This window comes from Corvus cornix, chromosome 2, assembly GCF_000738735.6.
Source record: "Corvus cornix cornix isolate S_Up_H32 chromosome 2, ASM73873v5, whole genome shotgun sequence".
Taxonomy (NCBI): Eukaryota; Metazoa; Chordata; class Aves; order Passeriformes; family Corvidae; genus Corvus; species Corvus cornix.
The window spans coordinates 146,095,491-146,121,635 of NC_046333.1; the positions used below are offsets into that span (position 1 = coordinate 146,095,491).

Genomic DNA, 26,145 nt, shown 5'->3' on the forward strand with positions numbered 1-26,145 from the left:
AAAACACCATTTTAAGATTTAAATTGCAGTTCTTTGCGAAGACTTTCTTCTTCTGTCACTTAAAGGAGAAAGTAATTCTAAAGTATTTTTAATTGCCTATTTTGCAATATTTTAGAATATTTCCTGCTCATTATGTTTTAGATAGTTGCATCAAAATATTTTGCTACAGTTATTGTTAGAATATTTTTCTATATTTAGTAGTAATCAAACATACTGTATACTGTGGACCAAAGTTAATGGTCAACCATAAGGTAGAAAACAAGTAGGAAGACCTAGTAAAAAGAGTGCTGAGCCAAGTGCAGAGTTGGATACCCAACTCAAGAAATATTTAGCAATATTATGTCTTTCTTGGGGGATTTTGATGATCTTACTTGAATTTTGCAATGCAGAATGATATACTGGACACTAATACAGCATTCCTTTCTTATTATGATTTGACTTTTAAAATGTTGCACAGCACTGCTCTCAATAGAATATTTTTGTAGAACTGTTTAAATTAACTTCTGTTTTAAGTCAAGTAAGATTTTAACCTCTTTTCATACCTGCATTTTCCAGTGACATATTAAAGAACTCTGATTTTATCTACTTCATACCTGCAGCTTTTATGTAAATGTAGATTTTTACTTTTGTTAGACCTCTGTGAGTAAGACATCAGGAGTGGTATGAAGAACTTGACAGCAGTAACAAAGTACTGTTTAACAAAAAAATTCTCATCATTCCAATTGTTTATTCCTTGAGTGTTTTTTGTTTTCATAATTATGTATTGAAGTCATAAGTCAGTGTTGATGTTACTGGTGATACAGAACTCTCTAATTCATGAGTTGGGGAGAATTCAAGACCATTGGGGAGAACTTGGAGTCAATGCACAGTTTTAAAATCATAGGTTTGTCTTCGATAATTGTTTTTGATTAAATAAATTGCAAGAATTAAGTTGTCAAAGTATGAGCAGAATACAGTTTGCGTCAAAAAGACAAATAGTATCAGAAAACAGGTGTATTAGAGGGAAAATGTCTACTCCTGTAGTCTTGTGATAAAAACTAAGTACAGTAGGTGAAATCCTTGTCATGAGTCTTCCAGATGTTCTGATAAATATGGTTAAAACCACTAAGATTACTTATACATCTTAAGTAAAGAAATAGAAGTCATAATGTTTTTGCAGATAAATTGTAATCATCAAAAGTTTATGCCAAGATACCCTTTATTGTTTTGCATTTTTTACTGTTTTCAGCAGTGTTGTACAATTTTTTTGAGTATGTAAATGGATACCTTTAATAAGGTAAGGTATTTAGCTTTTGTAAGGTATTCAGCTACTCTGAATCTTTCAGGTGTTGAGACTTGAAAGACATGATCTGCATGTATGCTTGATACATTATTATTGAGTGTATTATTGTTTACTCAGTGGCTCTTGTGCATTAGAGCTGCTTTGGTGTTGATCTGAGGCCTGACCAGTGAGTTAGTCTGATGCCCACTGAAATATTTAAAACTTGATTTGTAAAGAAAATTTTTTAAAAAGGGAGTTAAGTCTACCCCGGTAAACAGTTGGACAGATACTTAGAAGCTTTTGTTTGATTGTTTGTTTGTTTGGTGTTGGTTTTTTTGTTTTGTTTTTTTGTTGTTGTTGTTTTTCTGGGTTTTAACCTAACTCCAAAGTTCTAGTAGTTCTAAGTGCTAGAAAAAAGACCAAACAATGCTTTGCAGGTTGGTTACCTTTTTAGAGCAGGCAGTGTGACTTTTAAAATTAATAAAATTGAACTTACATTCATTTGTTCTGATTACATAGATTAGTAGTAGAGCGGGAATGAGATCAAAAAAATTCATTTCTTTGCTTCAAGTGACTGTCATTTCACTGATGCCCAGTAAAAGGAAGGATAAGGGATAAGGAAGGCAGAGCTTGTTTTGTATATTATGGTTTATATTGGTTTATATGGGTGCCTTTAAAACAGATTTCATTTTTGTTTTCTTTTTTTAGACTAATGAACATAATGCACATTGAGATGTTTTGAAACAGTCATTTAGAATGAAGATAAACCCACAAATGAAGTAGCTTTGGTTTTAATATGACTAAATTTTAAAATGCCTTGACTTTTCTGCATTTTTTTAAGTATGAATGACAGGTGCGTTTCTAGTACCCGAGATGCTTGCATATTTTCTCATGTATTGTAGTGTGATAGTCGTTTTGCTTCTTTGACTTACTTGTACTTACTTTCAATTCCCTTGATTTTGCTTTATTGCTGATAGCAAGCTGAATTCAGTGTTATCTTCTTCCTCCATGGTTGTCAGCTTGTCCCTTCAAATGAGTCCCTAGAACTGCATCCTAAATGCTGTTGGGTACATCTCTCTGCAGGAGTTTGCTGCTGCTGCGCTGCGCTGCGACCTCGCTACAAGCGTCTGGTAGACAACATATTTCCTGAAGATCCAAAAGTGAGTCATGACTTTAAAATTCTAAGGGATTGGTGTTTGAAAATTTGTGCTTATAGCTAGTGCTTTAGCAACTTCTAAAAATTTTCTTTTTTCTTTTCTCTTTTAACATCTTACCATAAATTCTGCTTTAGCACATAATAGTTTCAAGAGAGGTTAGTAGATTAATTTATCTAGAGAGGGACCAATATAGATCATCTGGTCTTATTCCATTTCCAAAACAGGGCTGCACACTGAAGAATAAAATTAGTATGTTTTGCTCAGAGAAACAGATTTAATTAAACAAGGTATTCTGCTGCAGAGGTAGCACTTAACTTCATCACTTTTTAAAACCACAAACGCCTGCTTTCTTGTGGTTGCAGGTGTGAACATTCTCTGATTTTCTTCAGGATTTTAATTTTTTAACTCTTGACTTACTGACTCTGAACATTCCTATAGTTCTGATAGACTCTTGTGTCCCAAAAAGGTTTTTCTGATGTTTTTTTAAAATTTCTCCAGGTACCTACCTACAATTTTATTTCTTCATTTCACTGTAACAGTCTTGGAGCTATATTAATGCCTAACTGTTACTCTCTGTAAATAACTTCTCTGTACCGTTTAGTAATGCCTATGTCTACAGATAATCATTTGACAGTTCAGACTGATCAAGAGCTTATGTTTCTGCTGCTCTGTTTTTTTAAGCGTGATACCAAATTTTTGTATCTTTTGTTACATTAGAATTAAGCAGAACAGTCAGTGTTTGCATAATATTTGGCTTATATGTTAAAGTATGTGGGCTTTTCTTTTAAATTGTGTTGTTACTGACTGCCAGTGATTATGTAAGTGCATGTTACTGGCTTTAAAGGAAATGTTTTTCTGTGTATACCGTGTATTGGATGCATGTAATAGTATGGTTTTGTACGTTTATTTGTTCTAATGTAGTTTTTGATACAGGTGTAGAAACACCTGGAATTGCTACGATTGTAGTGTTCTAGTTTAAGCTAAACTCAGTAGCTCTGAGGTGGCACTTTTGAGTCTCTGCTTTGGTTATTATTCATTGGCTCAGTGCAGGACACAGGCCAGTCCACGATGTTTCCCTTGAGTTGCAGACCTTCTCTAAAGTATGAGAAGATTTGCCTGGTAAAATCCATTAATAAATAATGAGTGTTTTAAAAGCTTCTAAGTAATTTATTTGAAAAATAAATGTTCTTATGAACTTCCAGAAAAAAAAAAAAAAAGATAAAAATACAAAAAGCCTTATCCTGCTTACCTAGTAGTTATGATTATAACCTCATCTGAGCAGATCCATGTTACAGTTAATGTTGGAACTAATATGTTAATCTTTGATCTTGTTCTGCCAATTAGCCTTAAGGTGCCAGGGGTCAGCCTTGTTCAAGATCTCACACTGAAGGAATAAAATATTTAAACTACAATATAAAATATTTAAACTACAATCTTGTTTGTATAGTTTATCCAAATTATTCATCAAATATACTTTGAGGCGGGTCTGGGAACAGAAAAAAATTACACCGTGCTTGTAGGAAAGAAGTGTGTCTTAGAACTGGTCACATAGCTCATTACATACCTTCTCCTTCCCTCACAAAAAAATGGTGGAGCAAGCTAGTTGCTTCACTTCCTTTAAACATATTTCAGTTGTTTAATGTTGCTGGTTTTTACAACTAAGCTAATGGCAGTTTTGCTCAGAAGTTTGGGGGTTTTTTCCAGCAGCTTATTTCCATTGGTAAGGCTCTGATCTTTGAATATTAACTAGAAAAAAAGAAAGAACACTTGGAAAGCTTTATATTTCCTATGAACTCTTTAATTTTCTATTTTGTATTTCTGTTTTTAGGATGGCCTTGTTAAAGCTGACATGGAAAAGCTGACTTTCTATGCAGTTTCTGCACCAGAGAAGCTAGATCGAATTGGGGCTTACCTGGCAGAGAGACTGAGCAGGGATGTGGTCAGACATCGCTATGGGTAAGGAGAGAAGTCACAGCATTAAAAATAGATGCTAACAAGTCATGGAATTTCATCATGTTTGTTCTGATCGAGTCTGGAAGGCAAGACAGCCCCTTTGTGGTCAGTTACCCTTGTCTGGCTGCCAGGTGCCTGTCCAGATGCTCTCACTCCTCCTGCTCAGCCAGATGGAGAAATGGAAAGCTCGTGGGTTGAGATAAGGACAGGGAGATCACTCAGTTCCATCATGGGGAAAAAGAGACTTAACTTGGGGAGGATTGATTTAATTATTGCCAGTTAAAGACAGAGTAGGATAGTGAGAAATGAAAGGAAAGCTTAAAAACATCTTTCCACCAGCCCTCTTTCTTCCCAGGCTCAGCTTCCCTTCCAAGTCCTTTACCTCCACCTCCACCAAGCAGTGCAGATTAGGAATGGAGACTGTGGTCAGCTCGTACCATCTTGTGTCTCCTGCTTCTTCTTCCTCACACTCTTACCCTGCTCTGGCCTTGGGTCTCTTCTTGTAGACAGTCCTTCAAGAACTGCTCTAGCATGGCTTTTTTCCTCAGGGTGCAGTCCTTTAGGAACAGGCTGCTCCAGCATAGATCCCCCATGGGATTGCAGATCCTGCCAGAAAAGCTCCTGCATGGGCTCTTCTCCATGGGTCCTGCCAGGAGCCTGTATCCAGCAGGGCTTTTCCATAGGCAGCAGCTTCCTTCAGGGTACATCCATCTGCTCCAGCAGGGGGTCCTCCATGGTCTGCACTATGGATATCTGCTTACCTGTGGGCACTTCCAGTGTCCCTGAGGGGCTCAGGTTTGGGAACCGGTGGGTTGGTCTTGGAGCTGACTGGAGCTGGCTGCGTCTGTCGTGGGGGCAGCTCCTGGTTTCTCATGGCAACCACCCCTGCAGCCCCTTGCTGCTAAAACCTGGCTATGTAAGCCTAATACACCCTTGAATGTCAGTCAGGATATAGGGAAACAGGGATATCTTTCTTTTGAGCCCTTTTGGCTGATTCAAATATTTAAGTGAGAAATTCTGAATCTAAGAAGTGGGGAATTGGCAAAGAAAAGCAACGTCCATCACAGACCATCATTTTTTGGCCTTCATGACATCAGAAGCTGTTTTTACAACTTCATAGAAAGGGTAAATGGCCAACACTCAATTCCGTACTTCCCTCCCTCCTACATCACCAACCCCCCGAAAAAAAAAAAAAGAAAGAAAGAAAAAAAGAGAGGAAATATGGATACAGGAAATAGCCCTAAGTGTCATTTTTAAACAATGGTAAATATGTGCCTTCCATTCTTTCTTTTCTTTTTTTTGTGGTAAGATCCTAAATTGAACTAATTGAGTTAATGATAAATGTAATACATCTTTATGTGAGTCTCTCTAATTAATTTTCAGTTATGTTTTAATTGCCATGGAGGCACTGGACCAACTTCTAATGGCTTGCCATTCTCAAAGCATAAAACCATTTGTGGAAAGTTTCCTTCATATGGTGGCCAAGCTTCTGGAATCAGGCGAACCAAAGCTGCAAGTCCTTGGGACTAATTCTGTGAGTAAGCTCAGATGCTGAATCAAATCAGGGTAAATCTTTGCTTGGGAAAGTAGTTTAAGAAGTCTTAAAGGATCTGCCAGTTGACATGAATTGAAAGATGCTGTCTGTAGCAGGGTATATCCTTTGGGCCTAAAAACAGAACAGATACCAGCTGGAGGCAGATAAACTGTTTTCCTTCAGTGTCCCAAATTCTTTTGATGTCTGGGCTCATTCCCTCCAAAAATAACTCCTGAAAGGAACAGAAAAGATGTGTGAGTTCATATTTTAAGTCTTTAAGCAGCCTTCCTGGAGCCAGTGTATAGGTAAGACAGAGTTTTGTTTTCTGGCAACTTAAGCTATGTGGAAAGAGTCTTGTTAGCTGAAAAGTAGCTTTGACTGTTGCAATCTCACCATTTTATCAGCTTAAATATTTCAGGATTCAGATCCAGGCTTGAAGGGTGTAACTAAAAGTGTCAAAATAAAGATCTAGTGATCTAGTTTTCCAGTTAGAGTGATGGGTACAATCAGGGTTATAGCTCTGTCATATTTCCCTTCTAGCCATTGTATTTTCCAGCTGGTAACACTGGAATCTCATAAATCCCAGGACTGTGATGTAGACTGTTTTCACTTAGAGTGACTGCTTTTACATGAGTATAGAGTAGTGCTTGCATTTCATGTAAATTATTGCCATTCTTAACAGTGGGGGAATCAGTAAAACTGTTGGGCTTTTGGGCTGGGTTCCCAGCTGATGAAATCAGGTGGAGTTGGAGTTGCAGAGGTGTACAGGAGGGTGTAGTAAAGTGATGCTACCCCAGAGCAGAATTTCTTGTTGTGATGGAATAAAGAGAGTTTTGCTGTAATGTAGGGTAGAAGTGTCCCCTCATTCCCCCACTAGCAGGGCAGCTTTACTGAGGATAATGAGATCTATATCTCATTATACATATAAAATTTTACTTATTTATTTAAATACTTTCGAGCCAGGCTACCCTGCTTCTTTGATTTGTTTGTATAATAATGCCTGGGCAAGTCCCCTTAGGGAAGTGGTGTTGGAATTTGTTTCCTGGGCTGCCAACTGGCAAGGTGTACATCACTTTCCAGTGGTTTAAAATCCTTGGTGGCAAACAGTTACTGCCAATCTCCACTCTGATGTACAAGGTATGTGTCACTTCAAAATGCATGTTACTGAACAGAACTCCACCTTGGGGTAATCTGTTTGATATTCCTGTCAGTTCCTAAGTCTTTTGTGAGTAAAGGAGATTATTGGACTTCCTGAATTAGGAGATAGTTTGTGTTTGTCTTCTATAAAACTCAGGGAAAAAAAAAAGAAGTTTCCCTAAATAAGAGGTGAAATTCTGTGAGGAGAATTTTTATGGCTCTTCAACAGTATTCCAAAACCTTATTTTAACCTAACTGCTAATTTCCCTAGGTGCCTTCTAGAGTTAATGAGTGAGGACAAAAGATACAAGTCTATTTGTACTGACTTCAGAGGAACAAAGGGTAACAGCTTGTCTGTTACCAAGGGCACTGCCCTACTGTGTTCTTAAATAAATTTTGTTAGTTAGATTAACGAAGAAAGTTTACTGCCATATTCAGCCTTTTTTCTCTCCTCCAAAAGGAAATAAACAAGCAAACAAAAAACCAAGAGGAGATGGTATGGTGACTGAATAATGCTTCATGTGCTTTACCTATTCTGATGTACCACTTTGGAGTGCAAACTGGTATTGTCTAGAGGAGAAGACTGGACTGTATACGAAGTAAATGTCTTTAAACTGGTGAAAAGGCAGCCTTTGGAAAATTTTCGCATAGTACTTTTAGGAAACTCAGTTTAAGGCTCTACAAATTTATAGTCTGCTTACATTTAAAATATATGGGGTATGATTGTGGTTCTAAATAGATTTTGATTATTTTCTACCCAAAGCTTCAGTGAGATAGAATGACAGTGATGTCTTTGAAGTAAAATTCAAGCCTCTTTACTTGAACTGTAGGGTTATTTCAACCTCACAGATTTTGCTTCGGCTTTGGGACTCTTGTGATTGCTTAAAAGTCGGGGTTTCAAATGAAGCAAATCTCTGTACTGAACATCTTTAAGTAATTTAAAGGCTTGAAAAGATTCGGAAACTCCCACTGTCTTCTGAGCGTGTTTTGCTGACTTCCAAATATTTGGTTTTGGGTGCAGTACTTGCTCTACTTGGTGCTCTATATTTTAAGAAAAAAATTAAACTTTCACTTAGCTGTTTGTCATCTTAAATTCATTTTGGACTTCAAACTCCATTTAATTTATAATAGTAGTTGATTTATTTTTGAAAAGCAAACTTGAAGATGACTATTTTAGATAAATAATTGTTTGGGTTTTATTTATGTACTTTTAAGCCTGATCTTGAGGTTACATATAAGTTATTCCTGTGATCTTTATATGTTGCATTTATAAGTTATGTTAGCTTATTTCCTACAGCAGCAGTGATTTTTTTTTTTTAATAGCATAATTGTAAATCTGTTTATGTAAGGCAGATTCTTAAAAACAGGTAAAATTCAATAGTGAATATATTGAATAGGTGTTGGGGTTTTTTTTTATGTAGACCAAATTTCAGGTTGATAAGTCTGTCAGGTTCAAAATGGCTTTTTCTAGCATGAAAGAAATTTTTATGGACCATGTGCTAAGATAGCATATGCTAGTGAGGAAACTGAAAAAATGTGGTGGGAAAAAGTGATATCTCCTCGGCTTATGTGTTATAGGATCTGAAGGCTGATTGCAAAAAGCTTTTCCTTAGAAATTTATGACAATACTTTATTTCTCTCTCAAATTTTCTTGCAGAATTTCAGTAACTGAGTATCATGTAAAACATCTCCATTGCTCATGTACAAATAATTAAATGTATTGCTTAGGTCTAGTGTTTATTACTAGGATAGAAGTGACAAGCTTTAAAATCTTTGACCATGTGGTCAAAATTTTTTGGAATAAGAGATCCAATTTATATCCATTATCTATATCAAATTTATGTATATTTCTAAAGAAAATTTCTTTAGTCAGCAGCTGATCAAGAGCAATTGGATACATAGTTTAGTAAAACTTTCATCTTAATCCATATTTAAAAGACTCAGTTAAATACAAAACATTTTAACCTAATTTGGAATGCTGATGGGGTGAGTTTTTTGTATTTTGCCAGTGAGATATTGGGGTTTCATGTGAAAAATAGCTAATATGTGGAACCCAGTGTCACCACATTCTAGCACAAATGCTTCTTCAGCTGATAGGGTGCTTCCTTTTATAAAGGCAGTTTCTTTGTAGGAGCAGGGAAATAATGATTCCATCAGTGATAGTGTTGAGCTTCCTGTGCACGAGGAGGTGGCTGTTATTGCTGGTTGTCATAATTTGTTATTTAAATGAAGATAAGCTATATCCCAAGTGGAAAAATTATCAACCAGTGCCTGAGACGAGACTTTCATATTTGTTAGTGTTGGCTTATAAAAGCAGTTGGTTTGGGCAGAATTGAAGTGCATAGGTATGTAAAAATAGTATAAAATTTCAACACTTTAAAATTAAGCAATGTCACAATTAATATTCCCAGTAGGGTACTGTTTGCCTTTTCTGCAGCATGCTAATCTGGAAGTATGCAGTGGAAATTTACCCTTAATGCAAGATGCTTCTTTCATTCTATGTACCAATACAGAATTATATGCTGGTAGTGATTTAATACAGAATGGAACAATTCCATCTCTAGGATGCCTGCTCTGTCTTTTTAATAGGAGTTAAAGCTCAGGGAGACAGATTAACACACAGTGCTCTTTCTCATCATGTGGTTTATTAAATTATCTTAGAAATTGTGTGTCTGCATCTGCTAGAATTTGAGTGAGTCCTTTAGGGTCACTCAAAGTTAAGTGTTGCTTCCCCCACTCGTACTTCTGCTCTCTGGTTTTGGAGATCCATGGCCACACTATCATGGCCCTGTAAGCCAACATTCCATTGTGGATTTTGTTACATAACTGTACATGTGGTGATCAGGAGAATTTTCATCCAAGGGGCACAAAGTAAAATAGAATGTGAAATTATCCATCCTATTCCGATAAAACTGAAAGTGTCAGGTGACCCTAGGTATTAATAAAGAAACTAAATCACCAATTTTCATTGCTGAAAACCTTATATTGAGGTTATTTGTTGTGATCATTTTAATACTATATTTGTAAAGTTAATGTATTCAGTGTTTGAAGCTTTTCTCTTTAGGAAGGTTGAAATGCTTGTCCTTTTGGCATTTGTTTGTTGAAGTGCATACATAGCATTCACACTTCTCATTAAGGCTGTAGTGTGTGGTTTGTAAGAGTCTCATGTTTATAAGAGATCATGACTTCCCATGTGACAGTTTCATAATAATGAAATACAGTACCTTGTCCTCTAAAAGGTGGTAACTGCCAGTGTCAGCACCCTCTTTCCCTGTTTGAAACAAGAGAAAATATTACAGGCTGTAGAAGACAGATTGGGGAGCTCAGATATGAAAAAAATACTGCTCAGGTCGAGCCTACTAGCCTACTGTTCTTACAGGGAGATACTTTGAGTAACATAACTCAAATATGATGCATGGTGATTGTTCTTGAAAAAAAACTGACCAGGGACCATTAAAAGTTACGATTTTTCTCCTAATGTACTTGCTACATGACAGCAATAAAACACCATAAATGCATAGAAGAAATTTTGTCCTTGAGAACGTGTATGATTTACTTACAGGACTTGCACAATCTGTCTCTCACTGGTAATATGATCCAAATTTCTCGACTCAGCCTGGAAAAAACATCTTCTGAATAAATAATATGTTTCTTTTTCACTTTGTGATAGATTTATGTGTATTTATACTGATTGAATTTTATTGGTTTCAAAGTTAATGGAAATAAGATACTACCAATATAAGTTCCTTTCTGTACCTTCTGTATTATAAAATATAGAAGATCCTTGTCCTGGTAAAACTTCCATAGATTACCATTGGATGCTTGCAAGCATTTACTGTGACTGAATGACATGTTTACATCTATAAAAGCTTTGTAAGTAATTCCTAGGCAAGTGCTTGGGACTTTAATAAGAGTTTATCCTTTTTTTAGGTTGAATAATTTTTCTATTTGAAGTTTGTTTGAAAATATATGCTTAGGACGATTACAAGAGCACCACTGCAAAGCAAAGTAGAGACTGATGTGTACTGTAGAAACTTAAAATTTCTGTGATGAAATGGAATTTTACACTTTACTGGAAGACCATGCACTACTCAAAACTGTTACACAATCAGCTTTCCTGTGGCCTAAATGCTCAGTCATCTGAATGCTAATCCTGGACTGTGCTTCAGAAATTCTGTATGTTCAGTGGGTGAAATTGTTTTGTTATACACATGAGGACATAAAAAACCTTTGTTCTCCCTGGATCTCTGACTGTGCATGCCATTTTGAAAGGTGTGACTTTCATGTGTTTGTGTCCCTGCTGCAAAGCTGCAGCTTGATACCGGAGAAGTACTCAGAGCAGGGGAGTCCCTGACATGTGCTTGGCCTAAATTCATCATTTATTCTTACAAAGCAGTTTCTTGGTGCAATAAATCTTTCTGCTAACAAAACAGTTATTAGAGTTTATTAAGCTTTCCTGTTGGAAGATCCTGTCAATCAAATAATTTAGTACTTCAGATAATATTAATCAATATTAAATGCTGGTATTAAATGCTACATGAACTAATATTCTCATTCTCACAGCCATTCCCACAGTGCTCTGTATTCTTCAAACTTTTTTTTTTTTTCTATTCTTTTCCATGCTTTTATGGAAGTTTTCTGGGTGAATAATTTGTAGACTTGAGCATTTGAATGTCTGGAAAATACCAAGATCATATTGTTTGGGCTTTTTTTTTAAAATACTTGGTCTTCGTCCCTTATTGAGATGTAAGGACTAATTAAATTCTTGTCTGCAAAAAAAAAAATTAAAGTCTATTTCTGTTCTGCTAGTAACAATTCCATGAAGCAAACTAGGGAGACATATTACATATGAAGCATTTCCCAGGGTCTCTTGGGAAGGAAACGATCATTTTTATAACTCACTTTTATTGGAGAAAACACATAGGTCCTGTTTTTTGACTTTTATCACTTTCTTACCACCTGAAATCCACGATAGTCCTAACAGAAGGACTTGTAAAATGGGCTCGTACTATACAATTTTGCTCCATTTTCCGTAATAGCTGAAAATGTAGTTTTATGAACTGTATCGTTTTCAGCTGTACCAGTTCAAGAGCATGAACTGGTACTGCAGCTGAGAGGGATAAGTGTTCTACATAAAACAGAAAAAAAGACTAAACAAAAGAGTAGAAAAAAAATGGTGGGAGTTTTTTTTCTGAAATACACAGCTTTCACTTTCAGCTTGAAAACCTCAGACCCTCCATGAATCAGTGTGCTGTAGATTATGCTAAAGTGCTTTGGGCTTGTCTGGATGTCTGTTGGTAATGTGCTGATGAAAGCAGGTTTTGCATCATGAAAAATACAAAGGAAATGCCTCAGCCTGTGCTTAGGAATTGATAAAATGGTGTGACTAAAAGCAGAGGGGTCTTAATGGGACATCACTCCGCTTCAGGGTAGGACCAGCACTGTGTTCAACCTTTCCTGACAATGTTTCGTTTCACTTTTTATTTCCCTCTGTAGTCTGTTCTTAGAACTGTCAGTGATCGAGAATCCAGAAGATCTTAAGGCAGTCTGCGTACTTTAGAAAGGAGGGGTTTTAGTGTCTAGCTTACCCTTTGCTTTGTTGTAAGCCTATTATTGCTTTTCCTATTACTATTGGACAAAAAACCCAATTTATTTCTTCTCTTTTTATGGCTGTCTTCTGTACATTTTAAGATTGATACCTTTTAGGCAGCTGTAGTCAAGGTAATTTAATGTATTTCATTCTTCTTTTACAGATAGTTACCTAAAGCTTTGTTCATCTCTTGAATAATTTGAGGGCTGTATCAGTTATTCATCATTTTCAGCTGTGATTTTTCAGCTGGATGCACCACTTCACTTAAGGGCTTATTTGGCCCAATTAGATGGCAGAAGTTTCTTTGTAGGTATCATGATTAATGCAGATGTATCACAGTATATTGTTTTGTTTTTCATGCCATTGTATTGGCATTGACTAAGTTCCTTTTCTTCATTCAGGTGACTTTTGCTTGTATTTGTACAACTGTCTTAAAATAACCACTCCCAAATTGCTTCCTTGATTTTTCAGGTCCTATTTCCAATTGCTCAAAAACCAGGCATCAAGTGTGCCTACAGCTCTGGCCATCTTAGTGTTCTTTGCAAATTCAATGATCCCAGCCTGCCATCTGTGTCTCTAGTGAAGCTCAAATCATACGTTTGTACTGTGATGATTTACAAGCGTTTCCATATTTTTTCCAAACTCTTACACATCTCTCTTATGGGGAGTGTTCTTTTGACAGTGTTTTTCTAGCTTTCCTTTGAGAATTTGTGTGGTTTTTTGTCAACAGCATTACTGAAGTTTTGGCAGATGCTGCTTCATCTGGATTCACAAAGTTTATTTACTTGTCATAGGAATAAGATGGATTGATGTGATTTGTTCTTGACAAATCCATGTTGACTGTTACTTATCCCTTCGATACTTTGTAGATGTTGGCAAATTGGCATTTTTTTTCCCAGTGTTTTTCTGTGAATGGACTAGAGTTGACTGGATTATAATTCCCAGACTCCTCCTTTTTCCGTTTTGTCAAGATAGAATTGACAGAATGCCTCCAAATTTATTTCCCGTTAATTTTGGTGGGTCAGAATGTTGCTAAGTAACCTGGTAGTGACAGTATTGCATTTGATTGATGGGGCTGCTCTCTACAACTGCCTGAGAGAGGGTGTAGAGAGGTCAGTGTCAGGCTGTCCTCTCAAGTTGCAAGAGATAGGACGAGAGGAAACGGCCTCAAGTTGTGTCAGGGGAGGTTTAAACTGGATGTTAGGGAAAATTTCTTCTCTGAAGGAGTTACTTGGAACAGGCTGCCTGGGGAGGTGGCTGAGTCACCATCCCTGGAGTTACATAAAACATGTTTTAGTGGTGGACTTGGCAGTGTTGGGCAAATGGTTGGACCCGATGATCCTAAGGGTCTTTCCCAACATAAATGATTCTGACAGTTGATGACACTCACTATTCAAGTGTTAGATGTTTCCATATTGCATAGTATGTTGTATTTCATCTAGTTTCACCCTTCCATAACTATCTAAATTAAGTTCTTGTGGAAAGACCTTAAAAAGAAAACCCTTCTATTCAAATCTTTCTTCTCTGAAGTTCTAAAGTGTTGTCAAAATTGGGTTCTTACTTTAATACAATTATTTTATGTTACTTGTTAAATGAAGCTTAGTAGTCATTATTCTCTTTTGGGAAATTGGTATTAAAAGCTTTTTTTAATGTATTTTATTTTCAGTTTGTCAAATTTGCCAACATTGAGGAAGACACACCTTCGTATCACAGACGCTACGACTTCTTCGTGTCCCGATTCAGTGCCATGTGTCATTCCTGTGACCAGGATCCAGAAGTACAAACTGAGTAAGAGTCATTCTGTAGGAATTACTGAAAACTGTTGACACAATAATATTGTCTGTAATACAGCTTTTTATTAAGGTTTTTATTGGAGTAGTTCATTCCATATGAAGAAAATAACAGTCTGACTTTTTGAGTAGCACCAAATATTGCAAGTTTTAGATAGCTAGAACTCCTAGGATGATTAGGTGTAATTTTACCTGAATAATGCGTACTGGATTGTGTGGATTCTCTGCAGAAAGGCACAACTTACTAATGTAAATATGCGAGTTCATAACTTACTTGAGATATTAACAAGGCTACTTACATGAAAAACAAATGCATATATTAAGTCTGCTCTTTGAGAATTACTCATTAAACCTGGTTTTTCTTAGATGTCTGAAGTATGCTCATGTGTGTGAAGCTCAAGAGCCTCCATGAACGGCAGTTCCAATTTTTCCCACTCTTAAGTAATTGCTGCAGTTTGTTTTCCTGTGGCTCCCCCTCGAGGATGTGTCCTTCCCAGGAGCAGCTTTTCTAGTTGTTTGTACATCCCTCTTGTTTCCTGCTTTGTGTGTAATCCTATATAAACTATCTCAAAAGGTCTAGAATGATGTTGGATTCATATTGAATGCACAAGACTTTGTTCAGAAATAGGTAAAATACAAGCAGCTACAGGTTTAAGTATTTACAAATTTAAATCTAAACAAGAATATTATCTATAGAACTTAGTTACCTCTGTAGCTCATCTTAGATATTTTTTAATTCAGCGAATTTGGCTGAGCAAGGGCCAGTTAAGTTTTGTCCATACTTGAATCAAGATTTAAAAAATGAGGGATGGATTTTAATAGAAATAATTAAAAATTTTAGTGAAGCTTGTGCTTATTTGATAGCTGTACCAGCTTTATTCTGCTTGTTTTCAGGAAGTAAATTCTCTTCCTACCATTTATTATAGCGGATAATTTGCTATTATCACTTAAAAAAATAATATTCTGCTATTCATTTCATTGCACAGATTTTCCCGCAAGCTATTTTTGTTTAATAAAATAATGACAATAGGTAGCAGCTAGACCAAGTCTTTTTTTGAACTTATATTATTTTTTTCTTTCTATTATTTCATTGTTTTTGATTACTTCTCAGTTGATTTCATTCAAATGGTTTTAGAATAAAAGTGGTGGTTCCTTTTGTGCATTAGGCTTAAGTTGAGAGAATTATCCTTTGCTTTCCATCTTGTGAATTTTTCGGAAATCTTTAAAGATGTTCCCTGACTAATCCATAGCCTTAATTACAACTTCTAAGGACACAATCACGTGGTTATGCTAGATTTTACTTCAGCTGTGCTGTGGTAACTTCACATTTTTCTTCAGCTCTGGAATAGGCTGAGACTGTGCAAAGTTTCAACTGATGAATTATAAATTGCATAGAGTTGGTGGGTTTCATCCACATGACTTTTGTCAGAGTCGATGCACAAAGTTTAAGTCTTCATTGCTTAGTGTCAGCTTTATCCTTACAGGCCATCTTCTGTTCAGTTGTTTGTTTTGTCAGCTTCCTTACTGCTTTAAAGGTGTTCAAAGAAACTGTGGGCAACCCTGGTGATTGGCCAACTTCCCAACTGCTGCTTGTAAGAGCCTACTGGAATTCCACACTACTTAATTACTGGTTCCCAGTAGGTACAGAGCCATTCTGGGAGGTGCTTTGTTTCTCGGCCTCAGTAATTCCTCTTTTCCTTCCTCAGGATCCGAATTGCTGGAATCAGGGGCATTCAGGGAGTGGTTCGAAAAACAGTTAATGATGAACTTAGAGCAACTATATGGGAACCTCAGCACATGGACAAGATAGTGCCATCATTGCTGTTCAACATGCAGAAAATAGAAGATATTGACAGGTAATTTTATTCCTTGTCACTGGTGTGGTTTTTTAAGCAATCTCTATGCTAAGTTTTTATGATGGGTATTTTTTCTTTTGTTTTTAGTGGAAGCAACAACTCTGCTTTTCTAGCCTGAGGCTCCTTGAAATTGATAGTATAGGTCTGCATAATGGTTCTTACTGTTTCTTGTCCTAAAATCCTTTTAAGCACTTTTTTTCACTTGTTCGAGATTCTGTTGGCCTAAAAGTTGTTCCAGAAATTATATATCCATATTTTAACTTGATAAAAATTATAAACTCTGGTTTTTATTGGATAAGATGCAGGGATGAGTAAGCAAAGGCTTTTAGGTGACTCAAATGATTTTGCTACTTAGATTTGTTAAGAATTGAGGGTTTATTTCCTTTAGCCATTTGTAAGAACTGCTTGTCCTGGCTGAAACAGTACTCAGAGTAAGGAATTAAAGTTTTATTTATATGCAGACCCCCTTCTCTTTTTTGCTTTCAGTGACTCCTAGTCATATTACTTGCTACATTTGCAAAAGGATCTTCAGAAAGATCTCTGTGACAATTAAGGTTGAGGAGATGCCAGTCACCTTACAACTGAAAAGTCACTTTTTTTTGGTCCATGGTTAAACACTATGTAGGTATAAAAACTGTTTATTGGTAGCACTGGGAAATTTTCATAAACCAATTTCAGCTGTGCAAGCAAATCGAATATTCATTCCATGTCCAATTCTGGCTGCTTCAAAACTTGCCTGCTAAGAGGCTCAGGAGCCTTCCTATAACAGCAAGCTTTTCATGCTTTCACTCAGCTTTCTAGATCTGTCAGTTTCTCTTTTTTGGTTTGAGTTTTGGCATTTATTTTGCTATTCGTCAGCTTTATTTTTGTTCCGTTATTTCTAACTGCCAGTACCTGTCTCATTGCTAAAGCAAATTTTCAGACTAAATAACTAAAATTAATAGTTGCCTGTCTGTCCATGCTTTTATCTATTTACTGCATATAACTGAGGGCTCACACAATATGTACAGAAATGCTCACTTGAATTTTACATCTGAAGAGTGATCTGAGTAAGAGACAAGGGTTTCTGAAGCTGCTGTTTGAACAAGGAGAGCCTGGTTTGCCTTTGCTTACTCTTTCAGGGCTTCTAACTGCAGGTGGGCCCTTTCCTTTGTTACTCTTTACAGTGTCCTCAGGCGTACACCTTCTTTTTTATAGCAGAAGTAAATTAACTACTGATGGAAAAACTGACTGAAGTAGGATTTGGATTAACCACTTAAAGTGGATCAGTTTATATGTACTGCAGGAGTGATTTTTATCGTCTGAGGAATGCAATAGTAGTGGTAGAAAAAGAAATCTGTCAAAAAGCAACTTAAATTTCTGAACTGTTGTACTTGAAACTTGTCCTATAATGCACATTGAACATAAAAAAAAGACTTAACGATTTTCCAAGTGGTGAGTAGGGGCCTTATATGATGTGCATGATAGAGAAGCTGAAAGCAGTATTCGTAAATTGTTACCTGCTGGTCTTAAATGATGTTCCAGACAATTTCTCATTTTATTTTGTGTGTGACTTCATATTTGTGGAGCACAAAGACATCTTGAAGAGTAGGAGTAAGAAGCATATTGTTCTGGCAGATGGAATCAAAGCATTATTTGAGAAAGAGCAGAAATTCCAGAAAATACCCCCAACTTAAGTCCATAGAAAAAAAGCATTTTTGTTTAAAGCTGAAGTACATGTAGGTAAAGCTTACCTTGAAAGTCAGTGTAATTGTAGCTTTTGGAACCTTAATAGCTTAATTCAATATTCTTTTGATTACACAGCAGATGAGACATGTCTTAGAGTTAAGAATTTACTATTCAAACAACATTTTAAAAAGATAATTGTATTTGTGGATGTCATTATTTGTTAATATATCTGAATGTACAGTCTAGTTACATGTCTATCAGACTTCATGTGATGTCTGTCTGTTTATGTGCATCTCTAAAATAGGGAAGGGATGTATGAAATTGGTAATTCACTTACTTTGTAATACACTCCTCATGATAACTGTGGAGCTAAACCTGCCAGCCTTATTTCAGGCAGAGGGACACTCTAGTACTTGTCATAAACTTGACTTCAGATCCTTCTGATATATCTGTAATGTTCATACAGATTCTGCTATAGAGGTAGGTTAGAATTTATTTATTTCTCAGGGTGAGTGAATCATAGTCAAATGTACATTCCTGTACCTACTCTGCTCAAAAGTAGTGGTTAAGTCTTACTTCACATGTCCTGTCATATTTTTTGGCCAGTCCTGGTTTTGTGGCATTAAAGAAGTCTCATTAAGTTGCTGAGTTGCTCTGAGCTAGTTTAAGTCTGTGAGTAGGTATTTGCTATGGAAACTGCTGTATTTCAACACATCCTCCTTCCAGTTCCTTGTTGCCACTTCTGATAGAGATTGCCCACAAAAAAGTCGGTAGAGCAGCCAGAGGGAGTTGTCCTTGCCCATTTCATTGCAAAGTGTATTTTCAGCTCTCTTGCTGTAGTACAAAAGCTCTAGGTGCAGAGGAATACTACTATTTTTTTCTTAACTGTTGCAGTTGGATTTCTCAGAGGTTTTCTGATATTTCTGTAAAAACCAAATCAGTGAAACAAAATGAGTATGAGTTGCTCATTTGAATCTAGAAACTTAAGAGGCTGTACAAAGCTTTCCTCTAAAACTAAAAAGATTATTCAATATTCATTGTCTTATTATCTGACAATGCCAAGGGACACTTACTTTGAGAAATACTTTGACGTAGGTGCTGTTAAAGTTCAAAATAAAATGTTAGGACTACAGACAACGCAAGATAATTTTAGACATTCTGAGGCAATCCAAGAGTAACATTTTACACTGGGAAGATTCATCTAAAAAAAGACTCCAAGCAGTGCTGAGAAGTCACCTTCTGTAGGTTTGCATATACAAACATTTAAAACATAACTTATTTTTACTTCATTTTAACTGGAATTCTTTCAGACAGACCTAGCTCTGTGTCCTATGCAGCCTGCTTTCTTTTTCCTCCCCACACACCACCTTTACAATGCTGTCATATGTTAGGGAATCTGTGTCAAAACAGCAATGGAAATGACAGTCCTGCACTGTCTCTTGTACGTTCTCTGTGCTGTGAGTGCCCGTCTCCCTAGATCAGAGTCCAGGCCATACAGGGGAAGGAAGAAACAGAGAGATTGAGTGGCACAACAGTTGGATAAAGCTGGAGTTTAGTGGTACTTGTGGTGGATTATATACAAATTGTCATGCCTTTTAAAATTCTAATCGTGCTGCACTTGTAAAACTGTTTTTCCTTAATTATCTAACAGGGTTCCTGAGGCTTTTCTGTTATTAAAATCTGACAAACTAGCGCTGTTGCGGTAACTCGTGAAACAGTGATGTTTCCAGAGGCAACAGGATTTTCATAAGGCAAATTTCAGTAGTATTGAAACACTAGAAAATCCTTTGCCATCAGATGATACATTACAACTATGATGTTAACATGTTCATTTGATATTTCAATTTGCAACTTTTTATAATGCTTTAAAGCTAAGGTTTTATGGTACTTAACTAAACTGGATGCTCTTAGTGGGCACTTTAAAACGTATTTACCAGACAAGTTTACACTGCAGAACTGAAATTTTGTTTAAGGATTTAGCATATTGATTTCTGCAATCTAAAATTAAAGATGCATAATGTTAATGTAGGCAAATGAATCCTCAGTTAAATTTCTATAATGTGTTTTGTGAGAGAAAATAAAAAGGTTGCCACCTGTACAATGACTCTTGATAAGTGATAGAGGTACCTCAGGGGAAGCTGTTTGCTTTCTTTCCGAAGCCTGTTTTCACCATGGTGCCCACAGCAAGGGGCTCAGTAGTGCCCTGTCCACAGTAATGATGGAAGACACTCAGTTGAAAGGTGACCAAGTTCTACACTGCCTATTTAGAGGTAACTGTGTGGGTAGTAATGTTCTAATTAGTTCACTCAGACATTTTTTTTCAACTCACAAGCCATCTGTTTGTGCAGAAGTATTGGAGTTTCATTTAATGCTCACCCACACAGTATGGACTCAGTAGTTAATTTGAACAAAATTACTAAGATTCTGTCTAACTTTTTCATGGTTTCACAGCCTTCATTCATTGTTAGCAACACATAGTGGTTTGTCAAAATGTGGTGGGTAACAAGTTAACTGAATATTAGCAGCTTTTGTGTTTGCCATGTAAATACTTACTAATACAGTGGTCAATACTGAGTGAACAGATGATGATCTATGGTCCTGCTATAAGAGAATAAAATATTTTATTCAGAATTCTGGTTCAATGCATATTTTAAATACTGTTCTTGCCTAGTTCAAGAGTGTGACTCATGAATGTTTTAATACCAAGGGTGGATACAGTAAAGAAAAGGTGAATATAGTCAGTAATATAATCAATGCATTTTGTCTTATTTCAGCAGAACAGGCCCCCAGTCCTCTCCTACAGGAGGAGTGAAAGAAGAAAATCCTTCTGTGCTGGCTGAGAATTGTTTCAGGGAACTACTGGGACGAGCAACCTATGGAAATATGAATAATGCTGTCAGACCAGTTTTTGCGTAAGTTGAAAATTCATGGCAGATCTTAAGAGGTTTTCTTTATTTCATCCTCAATTCTGTTGCATTAAATTTTCTCCTACTTTTCAACTCAAAGGTTTCCATTCACATTTCTTAAAAATAATTGCCCCTCTTTTAATCTCTCCTCTTTGCTGCCTGTCTGTAAACTTGAAGGTAGTTATGGAGGAATGCATGTCCTGCTTTACTGATTTTTAGAAGCAAAATACAATAATTTACCTGACTTCTTGCTTCAGCTGGCCTTACTTTTTTTCAATGGGAAACTTTATCCAAGCTGTTAATGTCCCAGAGATGAGTGTTACAATCAGTGGCAAAACAAGTAAAGTACAAGTAGCACAAAGGAATACTGTGCCCCATAAAGTTACAATTTATATTTTCCTGCCATTTTCTTCCAGGACCTGTTTCGATATTCTGTGAGGAATATCTTTAACAGCTCATTTAGTAGTGAGTGGCAAATATGCACACAGTATGCACATTATGCACAAACAGACACAGTACAAATTATACCTGATACATTAACACTCGGTGATACCACTTTCAAACGCTGGCTTTTCCTGGTGGTGAGGAGACCTGCTTGCTTCTTGTAGATTTTTCAAGGTATATCTCGGGTACAGGAATATGTTCTCTTAGATGGCCTAGTTCTTCCCACCAAAACTAAGTATTTTATTTATATACTGAATGACCTTCAAGATACCAAAAGCCATTTTCAAATTACTAGCGGTAAGAACAGAAATTACAAATGAAGATAGGGTTGGTGTTGAAGGCAGAAAACTTTTGTAACCCCTTGTTCATCCTGAAAAAGCATTGACTACGAAGAGCTGTACCATTCTCTTACTTTCTGTATGTACCTGTTATACCAACCTGATAGGAGTTTCTGTTGCAAAGTTGAGTGTTTTATTAAAAAATACTCATTCTTTCCTAGTTGTAAAATTTGCATTCCTCCAAAATAACTGTGATCACAGGGAACACCTAGGTACTAAACAGTCTGGGTGGACTACTTGGTACCATACTGCAGCTGCTTTCTTACCACTTTTCAATTCTTTTTATGGGTTTATCTCAAAACTTTATCATCATTTGCAGTGACTTCAGTCTTTTCAATCATTTTAGTATCAGGGAAGTTTCCTACGAATAATTGCTGATTCCCTAGACTAGAGGTAGTGCTTGGTTTGGGATTTGAGAAGGTGCCATAGCTGCTTTTCCTGTGGCTAATCTAAAGCCTGTGTCTCTATAATACTATTTCCAGCCTATTTTGTTTTCTTACATGCTATGACTGTAAGGAACAATTGACTGAGTGCACCTCTGTGTGCCACATACTGCATATGCACCGAAATGAGTAGATAATGACCAGTTACTCAGAATATATTATCTTTTCTATGAATAGCGAGTCTTTGTAGTCACCATTTTTGTGTTCTACTTTGAGGACAAATCACCAAATGTGTCTTTCTAAAAATGACTGCTGTAAAGGTTTAGTATTTTTGAAGAGGAAGAGATGCAGAAAATGCCATTTCAAGCAGTTTTTTCTAAACAGCAAGAGTGTGCTCTACCTAATCAACTTCATTTTGTGAATGACAGAACTGTTAGAATGAAAGTTTGAAATATTCTATTGCACTGTATTGGATTGAAAAACTTGACTTAGCTTATGATTAGAAAACAGTTTCTTCTAACAATTTTCAGCTATTTCACAGCTTTTAAGGAAACTCAGGAAATACAGATAAGGCCTCTTATTACAATGCTAACATGAAGGTGCAGGTTCAGTTCCCCACCTGAAGGCTTGCTTCATGTGGCACTCCAGTATCAGGCAACATGCTATCATTTCCTTGCGAAACTGAGAGATCACTGCTGCTTGCATCATGAGGCAGGGTGTATTCATTGATTGAAGGATTTAAATGTAATGAAGATAGTAGAAATCTAAAGTCAGTCTCCTGGTATAGGTTTGGATTGACGTTAATTCTCCTTGCCTTCGGCAAAAAATCTCCATGGTTATAAGTGTCTACATGCAGTAGCTAGAAACTCTCAAATAATAATTTGTAATAAAATCTTACAGATCAGTCTCACAAATTGCCTAATGAAAGTCAAAAAAATTTACATTAACATTACCTGAAAAAATTGTGTATGTTGTGTCAACAGTCAGAAGCTATTGAGACGTACTTAGCGTGGATTTGCAATGGTGAATAGAATTAGGCAGATTCAGAGAGATCCAGAAATCTAGTGAAACTTCACAACTGTATTTCCATTCTTGTCAGTTATCACATCATGTGTGCAGGGGTTTGGAATATTAACAGACTGGTGTTTAATATTCTGTCAGCAAACATGATGCAAAAGCAGAATATTTTATATTTTCCCATACATGTGTGCCTCAGTTATGCCTTCTAATCCTCAGGATGAATTTATCATCTATTACTATAGGGATTGCTTGTGTGTGTGGTACTGGGAGAGAATTCAGGGATCATTGGCTCTCTTTCCAGAAATTTGCATCATCAGTTCTGCTGTCCTTTTGAAATTGAGAAACCTAATTGTGCACATTTGCTACATGTATGCAGCAGATCTCAATGGAAGGCAGAGTTTGGAATTTGTTAATCCAGGAATAGAGCGTTTTGCAGTCTTAGATATCCTTTATTTAAAGACATGTAATTTGGAAAAAAAAAAAAAAGAGGAGTTAAGGTGTGACTTGATTTTAACTGAAGTAAATGCACCATAGTGAAAATACCCTTTACTGTCTTTTGCAAAAACAAAACTACATTGAATACACTTGTAATGATCAGTAAAATACATCACCTACAGGAATCTAATCCTGCTGTCCTTAGGAGGAAGATTCCAGTACACAAAGTATCCTGCCCATTGAGCTGTTACACAAAGCTTTAACCAAGGCTGGCATCTTCCCCCTGCTGTCCTCCCAGCAGTTCATCTACCTGAAGCAGCTAATACTTGGCCTTTCTGGAAAAATAAAACTGTATGTCTTGTTTAGAGAGGGATTTTTTTTTTTTTCTTTTTTTTACATGATATGGGATGTAGTTGAGCGTAATCTGCCTGAATGGATCTTTGGGGCAGATGAATAGGAACTGTCAAGGGTAACAGAGAACACATACTGCCCTGAAAGATTAAAGGATCAGTTCCAATCAGGAGAAGATAGTGGAGAGTATGATTTTCTATTTGATGAGGCAAAAATAAAATAGGTTACCTAAAATAAGCCATCATGTACAAGATATGGTGGACTGTACTGGAATGATATTAATAGAGGAAGAAGACATGAATAAATACATTATGAGCCACTAAGCCTTGAAGAATTTAAAGAGGTAGTTTTGTTTGGTTTTCTGTCCCAAGGCAGAATTAAATATGCCTGTGCATTTTCAGTGTGCACAAGAAAGGCAGCTATCCCCAACAAGTATTCAAGTTGGATATTTAGTAATGCAAATCTGCTGTTATCTGGGCAGCCAAATACCTTTAAAATTCCTGACATTCTTTCCTGTAGGGATTTCTTTTAAAGGTATGTGATGTGTCAAATGGCAGAACTTTTTTTTTAATCTCCGCATTGTAATGCGAGGTAATTTAGGGCACAGGAGATGCTTTGTGTCATCTGGTTTAATCAACCTTGAAGGAGACCTGTGTACTCAGATGGGTCACTGGGCTGTGAGCAGCCCAGTGAGTGAATTGAAATCTCCAGATTCTAGGCAGAGTAACTTAAAGCATCCAGCCAGTCCTCCTGTGTTCACAGCGCTGACTTCTTTCACCTGTAGGGCTTTTGAGTTTGTTGTTTCAAGCATCTTTATATGTTTCCTAAGTTCTTTGAGGAAGGGGAGAGCAGTAATGATTCAGTAGCTGAGATTCAGATACCTGTTCAGGAACACAACCTAATTTCAGTTTCTGTTACAAACTTTTTTTGTTGATTAGGCATGTTTGCTGTTCATTGGTGAATTTGTGGATTTGTTTTGATTTTTTTAAAACCTAAATCATTCCAATTAAAATGTGTTCAAAATTACCTTTTCTTCAATCTTCTAGAATGAAAAACACATTTATTTTTGTCATGCTTTTCTGGGGACTCAGATCTCTTTTGTGCAAAAATTTGTGTGCCCTATTCATAGCTTTCAACATTTCTGTTTAAGCAGAATTTTTGTATTTGCTAGAAACGCTGACAGTTTTTTTTCATTTGTGGTTCCTGTCCCATTTAAAGAGAAACTGATGCATTTATTATTTGGATTTTGTTTTGATATTTCTTGCAGAAAGTGCTGAAATGCTTCAGAGTGTAAAGGCATATATACACAAAGAGTAGCTCTTTTTTTTTCCTGTATATTTGATTTATGAAACCACCATGATAACAAAAATATTTCTTAGAGTTTTGTTCTGGATGGAGCATTCAGCCCTAATTATTTTGCAGTGTGTAATTCAAAACAATTTATTTATCTTCTGTAGAGTAGAAGTTTGTCAATGTGTTGCAACCGTCCTCTTCAGCAGATCCCTTTCATGTAAATAAGCGTCTAATATTACAGCAATTTTTATGCATGAACTGTGGAAGCAGTATATTCTTAACTATATATCTTTGGAGTAACTAGGTTCTTTAAATTTCTGGAACTGGAAGATCAGGAATTTCTGTTCAGCCAAATGTTTTGTGATCACATCCTAAACCTAGAAAACAAGTGGTTTTCTGAAGTTCTAAATGTCTCACCTAGTTCATAAGTCATTGTATACAAGTTTTATGTAAGTAAGTGATCCTTTTGAGTTGAATTTTGAGAAAACTCTAAGATACCATTTATTATATCTGTGGAATGTCATTATTTCAGGTCTATTTAATTTTTGCTTACAGGCATTTAGACCATCATAAACTATGGGATCCTAATGAATTTGCTGTTTCCTGCTTTAAAATCATCATGTATTCTATACAGGTAGGATTTTCTCCTGGTTTTTTTTTTTTTCTTTGCATAGATGCTTCAAGCACATGAGAGAGGTTTAAATGTTCATCTCACCATGCTAGTGGTAGACAGTAGATGAAGTCAAAGAATCCGAAAGATCCAATGGAAGGTAGTGGGGTGGTGCTTCTAAGCTCCAGAACAAGCAGCAGGGTAACCATGCTGGTGTGACATTGTGCTTGACAAAGAAAACTCTCAAGTTGGTTATTTCTTTGTGCCAATACAGCTGTGCTGCTTTTCCAACCCAAGAAAACAGCTTCACGTGCAACTGTGTTGTGCTGAGGATTTTTAATAGTGAGTCACCTGTGTTGTGGCCTTAAGCTGAAGGAGAGAAGGTAGACATTGGGTATTAGAAAGAAGTTCTTTATCAG

At 36.4% G+C, this 26,145-nt stretch overlaps 1 protein-coding gene across 10 annotated transcripts in view; it reads left to right on the top strand.

The window, feature by feature from the left end:
• EFR3A (EFR3 homolog A) overlaps nucleotides 1-26,145 on the top strand; it is a 76,494-nt gene that overhangs the window by 20,642 nt on the left and 29,707 nt on the right. For 9 of the 10 annotated variants that reach the window (XM_039548970.1, XM_039548971.1, XM_019289274.2 and 6 more), the window contains 7 exons: nucleotides 2,345-2,421; nucleotides 4,247-4,374; nucleotides 5,755-5,905; nucleotides 14,299-14,420; nucleotides 16,129-16,278; nucleotides 20,721-20,858; nucleotides 25,672-25,750. In XM_039548970.1, coding sequence (XP_039404904.1) covers nucleotides 2,345-2,421; nucleotides 4,247-4,374; nucleotides 5,755-5,905; nucleotides 14,299-14,420; nucleotides 16,129-16,278; nucleotides 20,721-20,858; nucleotides 25,672-25,750 — 845 coding nt within the window. The remainder of the gene's footprint in view (nucleotides 1-2,344; nucleotides 2,422-4,246; nucleotides 4,375-5,754; nucleotides 5,906-14,298; nucleotides 14,421-16,128; nucleotides 16,279-20,720; nucleotides 20,859-25,671; nucleotides 25,751-26,145) is intronic. The other variant, XM_039548966.1, reaches the window with a different exon arrangement.